Below are 12583 nucleotides of genomic sequence, written 5' to 3'. Positions count from 1 at the left end.
AATAGAATATTACTCAGGGTTAAAAAAGAACTATTACGCCACAAAAAGAAATGGAGAACTTAAATGAGTATTACTAAGTCAGAGAAAGCCTTTTGAAAAGGCTTCTATTATAAGATTCTAGGTATAAGACATTTGGGGAAAACCTTTGAGCTAGTAAAATGATTAGTAATTTCCAGAAGTTGGGGAAAGGAAGGATAACTACATGGAGCTCAGAGAAGTCTGGGGGACAATGGGAAATATGATGGCACAGCTGCGCCATTAGTCATTATTCACTATCTACTGTCCGTCACAGGGAATGAGCCCGTTTAAATGTTGGACTTTGCTGCTGCTGCTGCTGTATCTATCCCTACAGGCTTTCCCGTTGTAGCCAATAAAGTGCCCTCCTGGGGAGCATTGGACAGAGGATGAGACCACACAAGCGGGCATACACAGGGCCTATGGGAGCTCTCTGTCTTCCTCTCAATCTTTTTGGGACTCGTTTGTGACCAATACAAATAAACTTCAAAATGTGTAACGCATTTCAAATATAAAAGCTGCCATAAAAGATGTTTTACTAAAGTTAGCCTACATTCTCTATCTTTGTAACTTTCTAAAGCCCAGAGGCTTCACCACAAAGTGCTATTTGCCCAACATGAGAAGTATAAGGTTAGAAGTTAACACAGACTCAAGGTTCAAAATGGGCTTTCTTTCCAGTATATTGTGCTGGCTAGTCTTATGTCAACTTGACAAAATCTAAAGTTGTCTGAAAGGAAGGAACCTCAACTGAGAAAATGCTTCAGTAAGATCAACTGTAGGGAATTTTTTAAATTAGTGATTGATGGGAGAGCCCAGCGCATTGTGGGTGGTGCCATCCCTGGGATGGGTGGTCCTGGGTTCTATAAAAACAGCGAGCTAAGCAAGCCATGGGCAGCACACCAGTGAGCAGTGCCCTCTGTCGCCTCTGCATCAGCTCCTGCTCCAGATTCTGCCTTGTTTGAGTTCCTGTCCTGACTTTCTTCCATGATCAACAGCAATATGGCAATGTAAGCCAAATAAACCCTTTCTTCCCCCAAATAGTGTCTCACTGCAGCAATAGAAACCCTAACTAAGACAATCCCCTTCCAAAATTGTATGTAACCACACCGACTGCTTCATTCATCCTAAGGTTGATATCATTGGTAAAAAATTAAGTAAAATAGAATGACCATTGTACTGGCTGGTTTTGAGTGTCAACTTGACACAGGCTGGAGCTATCACAGAGAAAGGAGTTTCAGTTGGGGAAGTGCCTCCATGAGATCCAGCTGTGGGGCATTTTCTCAGTTAGTGATCAGGATGGAGGGTCCCTTGTGGGTGGTACCATCTCTGGGCTGGTGCTCTTGGGTTCTATAAGAGAGCAGGCTGAGCAAGCCAGGGGAAGCAAGCCAGTAAGAAACATCCCTCCATGGCCTCTGCATCAGCTCCTGCTTCCTGACCTGCTTGAGTTCCAGTCCTGACCTCCTTTAGTGATGAACTGCAACGTGGAAGTGTAAGCTCAATAAACCCTTTCCTCCCCAACTTGCTTCTTGGTCATGATGTTTGTGCAGGAATAGAAACCCTGACTAAGACAACCATAGTCTTGCAAGATAGACAAAGCTTTGTAGAAACACTGATCCAGTAAGACTTATGGAGATTGAAGTTATCTGCTTTACCACCTCAAAAGGAAGAATTCTGACCTCATTACTTAACTGGTGTGGGCCTCCGCCACTGTATCTCTCCTCAGTAGAGACAATGGGACCAGGTTAGCCTACAGAACAAATCCTCTCTGTCAGCATCAACGCAGTACCTATAGGAAGAGCTGCTTCTCTCTTTGGTCTAGCTTTCTCTGAATCTGACCTCAAATTAGAGCCAAGAAAGGTACCCAGTGTCTCAGAATTAACTCCAAATAGAAAGCCAGGTTCATGTGACTGGTCAGAACTAGGTGTATCTACAAAGAAACCAGAGTTTGAGGCAAGCAGATGTTTATATTGACCTGAAATGAGGCTCCACATTCTGTCTCTGTAGTTCAGGGACAGTGCTGCGCTCAGGTATAACAGGTGGTCTGAGCGTAACTAGGCACTTTTTATTTGTAATGAGTCATTGTCTTGGTTAGAGTTCTATGGCTACAATGAAACACTATAACCAGAAAGCAAGTTGACTAAGAAAGGGTTTATTTGGCTTACACTTCCAATATGACCATTCAGCGAAGAAAGAACAGACACAGGGCAGAAACCCGGAGGCAGGAGCTGTTGCAGAGGTCGTGGAGGATGCTGCTTACTGGCTTGCCCTCATCGCTTGCTCAGCCTGCTTTCCTATAGGACCCGGGACCACAGCTCAGGGTGGCCCCTCCCACGATGGGCGGAGCCTTCCCACACCAACTGCTAACTAAGAAATCCCCCCCACAGACCACAGCCCATCCTATGGAGGCATTTTCTCATTCTTTCTCTTGCCCATTCATAATTTTCCCAAATCAAAAAAAAAAAATTCACCCATAAAAACAAAAAGTAAAACAAAAACAACAAAAAAGAGGGGTTTTGAAATAGCCAAGTTTTGTTCCTGTCACCTGTATTCATCCTCCTTGCCGGAGGTGCTTTGATGAAGTCTCCTGTACACACACCTCCTTTAGCAGTCAAGTCTTACTTCCATAGCTTCTTAAGTGTCTATGAAAAGAATTTGAGGATTCATGACCTGAAATTTTATATTTTAAAAAAAAGCAGGCTGGAGAGACGGCTCAGCGGTTAAGAGTACTAGCTGCTCTTCCAGAGGTCCTAAATTCAATTCCCAGCAACCACATGGTAGCTCACACCCATCTGTAATGGGATCTGATGCCCTCTTCTGGTGTGTCTGAAGACAGCTATAGTGTATTCATATACATTACATTAAATAAATCAATAAATCAATAAATAAATGAATAAATGCTCTGGAAAGAATCCATAGGAACGTCTTGACTTTGGTTTGGCATCTGAAAAGTAAAAGTTAGCCCCTCTTATCTCCTTTCTCTGTCTCAGAATTTACTTGCACCAAATACCACAGTCATGAACTCAGTAATTTGATAAGTTAATTAATTTTAATTAACATCTGTGCTTGGCGTTTACGGGGTTGTTCTGATGGGGGGAAAGTCCAAAGAAATAATTCTAGTAGTGTGAAACTATTGGATCAGGTTATAATCAGGGAGACTTCAGGGCTGCCTTCAGATCCTACCAGCAGGTGGAGTCGGATCCCACCTCTGCAGCTGACCCTCTTCACAGCCTTCCTTTGCAGCTAAGGAGTGAGGCTCTGTTTTTAAAGAAAACCCTTAGTCGTTAGAAGTCGTTAGAGATGGCTATAAAGCAAGCCACATCTTTCTGTTACATATTTTGCACACGATCACTGAATATATTTTCAATGACTAAAGCCTCCAGATCATCTTCATGCAGGGCAGTTGGAATTTAACCTTAACTACCCCAATTCATTAGCACATGTCCCTTTTTTTTATATATTAACCATACTCCATTTTCAAACAGAGGGCTTTACTATCCACTATGATTGGTCCAAGATCTGTTCTAAGATGCTCTTTGGTTTGAGGCTTAGCCCTAATTATGTTGCTTTTGGAATTTTATGTTTTATTATTGTGTGTGAATGGAATGTGTGTGTGAGTGTGTGTGTGTGTGTGTGTGTGTGTGTGTGTGTGTGTGTGTGCCTGTATAAAGGACTGATTAAGAGAGGGAGGGAGGGAGGGAAGGAGGGAGGGAGGGAGGGAGGGAGGGAGGGAGAGAGAGAGAGAGAGAGAGAGAGAGAGAGAGAGAGAGAGAGAGAGAGAGAGAGAATTCCTATGCTGCAGGACACAGAGCTCTCTTGAGCTGCTTCTCTCCTGCTCTGGAATGGGGAGGGGTCAAACACAGGTTTGTACACAAGCCCTCTAACGCACTGAGCCCTCTCACTGGTCCTAACATGTGCTTTTTTTTCACTGTCCCTTGTTTCCCCTCCCTGTTCCTTTCCACTGTTTGGTACTCACTTTGTCCCCCCCTCCCTGTTTTCTTACTCTGTACTGCAGTCACTTGAGACCTTCCATGTTACAGCAACTCCTACGCCGCCTGGTTTTTGACGTACCACAGCTCAGCGAGTACTGCAAAATGCCACTTAAGGTAAGCATCACGGTGACCACAGATGTGCAGTTCACGGCGCAGGCGCTGTGCGGGGGCAGGGGGCTGCACGGAGTGCACACAGTACTAAGTTTTGACAACTTGTGAAGTTACAATCCTCAAAACCAATGCAAAGCTTGGATGTTCAGTCTCAAAATCATGGGTTTATTGTAGTGTTATCTGCTGTGGTTTTTCTCGAGTTTCATTCCACTACTTGATTTTTAAGTTTGCTAAAGAGACGTGGATTTTATCGTTTCTTAACCCTAACTAGCTTTTAGGAATATTTTAACCTCCAGAAACTTTGGAATCCCTGTGGATTTTCTCTTCTTTTTTCTCTTTCTTTCTTTTCTTTTCTGTTTTCTTTCTTTCTTTCTTTCTTTCTTTTTTAATTATTACTTCTTTTTGTATTTTGTGTGTTTTGCCTACATGTATGTCTGGGCAACACATGCATGCAGTACCAATAGAGGCCAGAAGAGGGAGGGTGCTAGATGCAGCAGGACTGGAGTTATCCGTGGTTCTGAGTCTCCACTTATGGCCAGGAATCAGATACACCTGGAATCAAACCAGGGTCCTCTGAGAGCAGGCTCTCCCTGTGACCTTTCATTCAAAGGATCTAAAATGTCCCTTGCCATCGTGGTTTTGTGCTTTACTCCGCTTGTTACAGATGCTTTTTATTTCTTTTTTTTTTCTATTTATTAATGAAATAAATAGAACTTTATTTTTTTAAATAAAGAACACAGAACTTTTTATTTATTTTCTTATTCCTATAACTTCTCTATTACAGCCTCAGATCATCTAGTCCTGGGTAGTATCAGACCCAGACTAGCCACACTGACAATTTCTTTCTTTTTATTCTTTTTCTTTTTTAAAGAAAGAATTCAAGCAGGGTTTTAAGGGACTATTTATTGGGGTTACCAGAATTCTCAGGAGCCTTTGAATCAGTCCCATAACCAGGCAGGAAGCTTTAATTCATCACAGAGGTTCTCAGCCCTCCCAGGACTCAGTTTTCCTTCTAACGTTAACAGTTCTGGAGCTTAATCTCAAAGGGTACTGTTGCTGAAAGATGCGATGTCCTAAACTTGGCATTGTTTTTCTACAGACCTCTGCTGTCAGCTGTTGCAGGCTCCTGAGAGGCATTGCTGGTACCAAGCAGTAAATTCACATTCACATCTCACATGAATGGCATTTTCCCCCTTAGATGTGGTACCTACTGGAAAGGGGAGTTACTAGTACAGTATACCCTCTCCTGGTGAGCTATGGAGCTGATGTCACATCACTTAGCTGGACAAGGACCAGAGAAAGCCACAGACAGCCATCAACATTAATCTTCAAACCCACAATTTTCTGCCCTCTATCCCCTCCCCATATGAGCACACCCCAGGATATTCCAGAATTGTATGTAATCATATGAAATGATTCCCACAGCTGACTGACTACAACAGCACACTATGACTCCTTTCAAAGGGTAACATTTTCTCATTTAAAGCAGGATTGATTCCTCTCAGTTTTTTCAGTAACTACCTGGGAGCACATCAGGAAGCAGGAGAATTAATCAGGCAGGTGCAGCTCAACCTGGCTCATTAGGTGTGAGAGAAGACCCTTTCCCACAGGCATCTGAAGAGCCTCTCTGTTGACAACTCAACTCCTTCAAATACTGGTTTACCCCCCAGGATTTCCCACTCTGTTTTCTTCTCCCTACATGTCTCTGGTACCTGTGGATGTCCTTGTGACTGGTGCCTTCCCGTCCTGACACTCCCAGCTTCTGACAAATCACTATGAGCAGTGCTGGAAATATTACTGCCTGCCTTCGGGATGGGGGAGCTATGGGCTAGCTGTGGAGGAGGAACTGCACCTCACTGAGAAGCTCTTCTGGGGGATTTTTGACTCCCTCTCCCACAAGGTAATGACTACTTCCTGAGAAAACAGTGACCCCAGGGATTTAAGTATACAGGAACTAACATCAGTTTGCTTTCACTCTTTTCTATGGACTGCTAAGGACCTTATAAGCATATTATGTTAATTCTTTAAGCTCACCACTCCCCCAGGATACCAGAAGAAACTAGCTCCAGAATAGGAACTACCTAATCTTCAGAGTAGTTAGATAACAGGAGCTAGCACTTGGGAAAGCAGTCACCAGAGCAAGTTTCAAAAGCACTTTCTGCTTTCAGTTCAATTACTTAACACTCTTGTGTTTCCCCTGTGGAGTATCTAGTCCCACTTCCTGTACATTCTGATCGAGACTGTGACCAGCTGCCTCAGGCTCTTTCTCTACCTTGCTGACCTGTGTCCCATAAACTCTAAGTCAGAATAAAACCAGCCAGCCTGCCTTCCTCTCCTCCCTCCCTCGTCCTTCCTTCCTTCTTCCTTCCTTCTTCCTTCTTCCTTCCTTCCCTCCCTCCCTCCCTTCCTTAAGTTACCTTTGTCTGGGATTTATGTCACACCAGTGGGTAAAATATTAATGCAAATCTCTACCCACCACTGTGGAGCTTATAAGATCTACAAAGTCCTCTCCCTAGTCATAGGTTGATTCATTTCCCACAATTATCCTTAGCAGGGAAGTTTATAACCCATTCTAGCCTAGAGAAAACCATCTTAACCTTGGATATTTTAAAAATTTATGTGGAATGACATTGATTTAGAACTTTAACATTCTCCAACTTAATGTGAGTGACAACTTGGGGGCTTCATAGATTGCCACTCCATCCTCCAGGAGTTCTTTAATTTTCTGTAGAGAGCACAGAAGGTCAACCTGCAAATGCATCCTTTGGATCTGTATTTCTATTGGTAAGACAATGATTCTGTAAGACAGCCGTGGTTCTGATCTGTCTATTGGAGTGCTCTGTTTTTCCTCACAGAAATACGACCTGGACCTTTTCCGAATGGCCCTGCCTTGTCTCAGTGCTATTGCTGGGGCCTTGCCACCAGACTATTTAGATACGAGAATTTCAGCCACATTGGAGAAACAGGTCTCAGTGGATGCAGATGGGAACTTTGACCCTAAACCTATCAACACCATGAAGTAAGTTCAAGGCCACTTCTAAACTGTTTCTATATTCCATAAGGTAGCCAATAACTTCCTTTCAGACATAGTAGAAACTCATTTGTCCCTTTCCCTCCTGCTAACCCTGCTCACCATCTCCTTTGACGTGACAAGTCACACCAGGAACCAGGTTTAATCCATCCATATCTGATTATATACTATATTACTTGGTGGGTTGGTTTAATACATGAAATAGACACTCTCACAAAAAAATAAACCTCTGAGGCATTATAAAGCCCATCCTGATAGGTGATGAAATTAATTTATTAATGATGTTTTTTGACAAAAAAAAATCTTTGCTCTTTACAAATTAGGCCTATATAGATATAATAACACCAAAACAATTCCATAGTTATAGCAGAACCTTAACATGACCTCCGTGATAGTAGAATGAATGCTTGTGGCCCTTTGAGAAGCTGGATCTGCTCTTGGCCATGCTAAATGATACTAGATCTTCGGAGTCACCCTAGAGTAGTACCTTAAAATTTCTTCCCAAAAGTATCCAGAATCCTTTACAGATGCTCAACAGACCAATAGATGCTCTCATCCAACTGCAGATACAAGTCAATTTATCCTTGGGGTAAAATAATTGCTGCATTAGATTTTGAGGCATTCCTCCCTAATTTCCAGTATGTGTCCTGGAGCAGGCTGACTTCCTCCCTGGGTACATTTTAATGACGAGTACAAAACTCCTCACAATGAGCTGGGAAATGAGCCCAATTCCACATGAGTCCCCCAGAACTGCGTTTGGTGGTGACAGGGGTTCTCAAATAGGAGCCTAAACCCTTCCTAAGAGTGTCAGCTCTGCTAAAGTATAAAATTCATCATTGGGAAATTAAGTGCACATTCCATTGGAGGAAGCCTTGATTGAGGGACTGGTGAGAAAGAGAATCAGGACTCCTACAGGGAAGAAATGAAGAATGTAGTAAAAAATGGAAGCTTGGGCCAGAGGAAAAGAGACTCTGGCTTTAGAGAAGTTTGCCTTGTAAAAAATGTAAGCACGTGAAATGCTGATGGAGTGAGTGAAGTGAGGAGTGGGTGTGTTACACATATTATCAACTTCACTCTAGTGACCGTGTGCCGAGGATAAGCGGCTATGTGCACGTTTTCACAGCTCTTGGTGCTTCAAACAACCCTTAGGTATCAGGAACCGGAGTAACAACAGAGTGAGAACAGCACTAGTCTTATCCCTAAAACAAAAAAGCCCTGATTACCAAGACGCAGGGTCATTACTAGAACCTAATAAAAAGCTCATGAGCCAAGCTTCCCCAAGGACAATAATGACTGTCAGCTGTCTGCACCCGAGGAATCACCTTGAGGCGCCCTTGTCTCATTGAATTCTAGAATCAAGTAAATCTGACCCATCTCGTCATAGACCTGACCTTAGTGGCTACACACCTAACATCATATGCAGTACCAGAGGACCATCTGACACACGGGAAAATGAAGAATGAATAAGAAGAACGGCTAGGCAAACAGAAATGACATCTGTATTTCCAAGATGCAAGTCGTGATGAGTCACTAATTCAAACTGATAGACGACCAGTATTTTGTAACATCTGACCTTCTAGCTACACAATTTGTTGTTCTGACACTGGAGGTATAGGATGACAAGATTCTCATTGACAAAGACCAGAGCTGGCTCTGTAACTCCAGTAGAGCCAGGAGAGCCCAAAGCAGCTGAGGAAGGCCACCTATGTGCAGATGATTCTGCAGAGAAACCCTGTGGGCAGACCTGGGTGGGTGTCAGAAACACAACATTGGCCTCCTTGCTCAGTAGTGTTACTGTGTCTGAAGTAGCTTAAGGTATGAGATAGGATGCTGGCAAATTCCACAAGTGACAGCAAATCACTACTTCAGCCTGCCTTCTACCGTGTCTAGCTAAAATGCTTACAGAGTCTATAATGTCTTTTTTTTTTCTCAATTCACAGTTTTTCCTTGCCTGAAAAATTGGAATACATTGTCACTAAGTATGCTGAGCATTCTCATGATAAATGGGCTTGTGACAAGGTAGGAATTATCAGCCGATTGGTGATTGTCAGGAAGGGGGGAGGGAGCCCAAGAACATTATTGGGTATGATCCTGGAAATCTGCCTGATTTGTCTAAGTGACAGAGTCTCTGTGCCAAGAGCATCCATTATTTCTGGGCAGCGATTTCCTAGGGCTGGTAGAGGTCAGAGAAAGAGGCAGTGGTACTGCTGGTGCTGTGTTTGTGGTGTTTAAGAAAATGAACAATTCTGCAAGTGTCAAGAGCTTTCTTTCTTATCATTACATTGCCTGGAGTTTATGCCCAAACACACTCTTATGTTTAACATAGATGCTTTGAATGCACCGCTGGAAAAGAACAAGTAAAATTGAAGGCCTCACTCTTCCGTTTGCTTAGGAAGCTGAACTGTATTCCAGGAAGGCCACTGAGGGTCTTCCTTTAGTGGGGACTGCTAGAACTTCTAGGTGCTTGGTACATCTGCTGTTCAGATTCCTCCCACAGGAAGTTAGGCTGCTTAGTAAGTTTAATTGCCGTGCCAAAACCATGCTGGATTGGAGTGGGCTGGATTGAAGGATGGGACCTTTGCTCAGCTTGCTAGAGTGGACACATTTTTAAGGCAGGGCCATAGAAAGTCATCTCTCTATCGTATACTCACAGAGAAGAGGAAACGACATGCCAGCATCTCAGTTCTGCGTGGATCTGTGCTCATCTCTGTTCCTCTCGAGCATTCCTACTTACGCTGATGGAAACAACCACTGAGCTGTAGAATAAGCTCTACCTCATGATTCTAGACCAGGATTGGCAAGCCTCTCCTATGTAAAGAGCATGGAAATAATCAAATAATCTATAATGTATAATGAAATGGGTAATGAACATTTGCAGCTCTGTGGGTCAGACAGCCTCCACGGCAATGACTCTTTTCCACCATTACAGTACAGAAGTAGCCACAGACAAAACTGACAATATAAGAGGTCCTGGGTGCCAATAAAACTTTATTTAAGAAAAAAGCAAAACAAACAAAAAAATAGGCTCTCAGCTGGACTTTCTTACTCCAGAGTATACAGGTTTTCTAATTTCTTCTCAGTGTGGCTATTTGTCCAAACCGTGGATTAAGGAGAAGCAGTGTTTCTATGAATCCACAGCCATAGTTAATCCATCTCCAATTGTGTGGATATTACCCCTTTGGCTCTTTATGAATTTCTGCAGTGCCCACTGATGTCAGTCCCAGCTGCTGTGACCTCTGGCCCCAGCCACTGTCAACACCTGGTTGGCCGCCTCATGTCCATTTATTTTCTCCAGTCTTTTCTTCACACTTCAAACAAGTAATAATAGTTCCAATATGCATATTTGGTCACATGATATTAGTGTTTTTCCTGTCCAGCCTCTATCCCATCTTAAAATTCTTTAACAAGTTCTAATTCTTCTTAAAACAAAGATCCAAATCCCCAAGTGGCCCAGCAGTATTGCCCTGTCTGACTCGCAGTGAGGGCTCCCTTTGGTCTCTGGCCATCAGTCACTCCAGGTACTTTTAGATCCTCTGCCACACATTCTACTTGTGCACAACGCTTCCCTGACTGAGCAAGGTAGTCACTTGCCATCCCCACGTCACCCTTCAGGTGTCAATTTAAGTATTCATTCCTAAGCTGATACTCTCCAAGATCTCTTATATACTATCATCTTAGTACCTTATGCTCTTCCTTCACAGTATGTTAAAGTTACCTATATATGAATATATTAATATACTTAGAACAGTTCCACAATTGGACATTTAGCCCAGTTATCAGTAACATATCAACTAGTTTTTGATTAGTTTGATTAATATTGCTCCCTGATGCCCAGTGGTGCTGGTTATCTAACACGAGAAGAAGAGTATTTCCCCCGACCTCAAGAACCTCTTCCCGGGGCTGGGGAGAAGGCTCAGTAGTTAAAAGTGTAAAGTGCTCTTACAGAGGACCTAAATATACTTCAGGGCTCACATCAGGGAGCTCACAACTGCCTATAACTCAAGCTTTGGAAGTTACATCACCCTCTTCTGGCTTCTGAAGACATTGGACTCACATGTACTCACACATATACACATAATTAAAAATTTTAAAGTCCCACTTTTCCTATGGGAGAAGCAGAATTATCCAGCCACAGTGGTACAGGTTATATGGTTCTATGATTGTCATGAGCAAAGGGTTAGAACACATAGGAGTACCAAATACCACAGTTGGTGTCTAGAGATGACATCTAGAGTGGTAACATTACAGCCTATTATAAAAGATGGATAGGCATTCATTGCAGGGGAGTGATGAGTTTATTGCTGAGTCAGCAAATGCCGACCAAGGGAGGCAAGAGAGAATTTATCAGCATTGGGGAACCACAGAGCTAGAATATGGAGTGGAGCATGGAAGAAGATAGGGGATAAATATGGAGAGGTTTACAGATTTAGAAGTCATCTTGAGAGTTTCCATATTCCCCATGGTGGGAGGTGACAGTCAGAAATCATAAGAGAATAGAATTCTCTAGCAGAACAATTTTTGTGACTATCACCTAACAATAGTAGAAAATTAATCCATGAATAGGTGACAGATTGGAAGCCTAGAGAGTGTTTTGGAAGCTATTGGAGTCCTCAAGGTGAGCTCAATACTAAGTAGGAAGCCAGCCCAAGAGGTAGGCAAGGGAGTGCGCCTAGGAGGCAGAGAGATAAGGTATGCAGTGAGGTCAGCAAGAACCCCCTGTTAGACTGAGAGGGAGCTTGAGAGGGATCAAGAAACCCAAGGGAAGGAGGCACTTAAAGGAACTGCTGTCCTGCTTAGACACCTACTAAGCACATCAAGCAGGGCCCATAGTGTTTAGGAATTAGGGGTTAGCTCCTCTATAGGAACACTGATTTAACACCAGTCATCAGGGGTAACTGAAACCACAGACCTAGCTAGAGTGGCCAGGAATTGTGTGTCTCGTGGAAAGGGCTAGAAACTTGGGAAGCATGCACAACTGACAAACAAGCTGAGTCAGAGACTGAGAATGGCATGAGCAGCTAGGATCCTGTTTTAGGGGTTTGAGGCTGGGGAAGTCAGGGGCTCCTACTTAGCTCTATATCCACGGTGCCTAGGACTCCTACTGAAGAAGGTGTCCTCCAGTGGTGCTTTAGTCTTAAGTATCCTAAAAAGCATGTACTGCTGTGGTTTTGCCAAGCAGACCCCTCTACACGGCAGGTAGTAGATCAAGCTCCCTCAAGTCCTAGCTACTGATCTTGCTGTGAGTTTGACACACTGTTCTGAAGCACAGTGTTCTCAGTATTTGCTGAAACAGCCTTCTAAGTGACCCTAAAGCTTACAAGCAAATAAGTGAAGAGGACAGTAGCTGGAACAAGAAGGAATACAAGAGCAGAGGTCAGGATTCAGGAGGCACAGACTTGACAGCCTGAAAGGATCAGTTAGACACTTGCTAAGGGAC

The 12583-nt window shown here is 43.3% G+C and overlaps 1 protein-coding gene across 1 annotated transcript in view; it reads left to right on the top strand.

The window, feature by feature from the left end:
- Positions 1–12583, top strand: part of Ryr3 (ryanodine receptor 3) — a 410215-nt gene that overhangs the window by 281226 nt on the left and 116406 nt on the right. Inside the window, 4 exon segments of the mRNA XM_052181674.1 lie at positions 4028–4118; positions 5875–6015; positions 6971–7134; positions 9087–9165. Of these exon segments, the coding sequence (XP_052037634.1) occupies positions 4028–4118; positions 5875–6015; positions 6971–7134; positions 9087–9165 (475 nt within the window).

This window comes from Apodemus sylvaticus, chromosome 5, assembly GCF_947179515.1.
Source record: "Apodemus sylvaticus chromosome 5, mApoSyl1.1, whole genome shotgun sequence".
Classification (NCBI taxonomy): Eukaryota; Metazoa; Chordata; class Mammalia; order Rodentia; family Muridae; genus Apodemus; species Apodemus sylvaticus.
The sequence above is the reverse complement of the archived record's forward strand: the minus strand, read 5'-3'. Positions and strand labels throughout refer to the sequence as shown.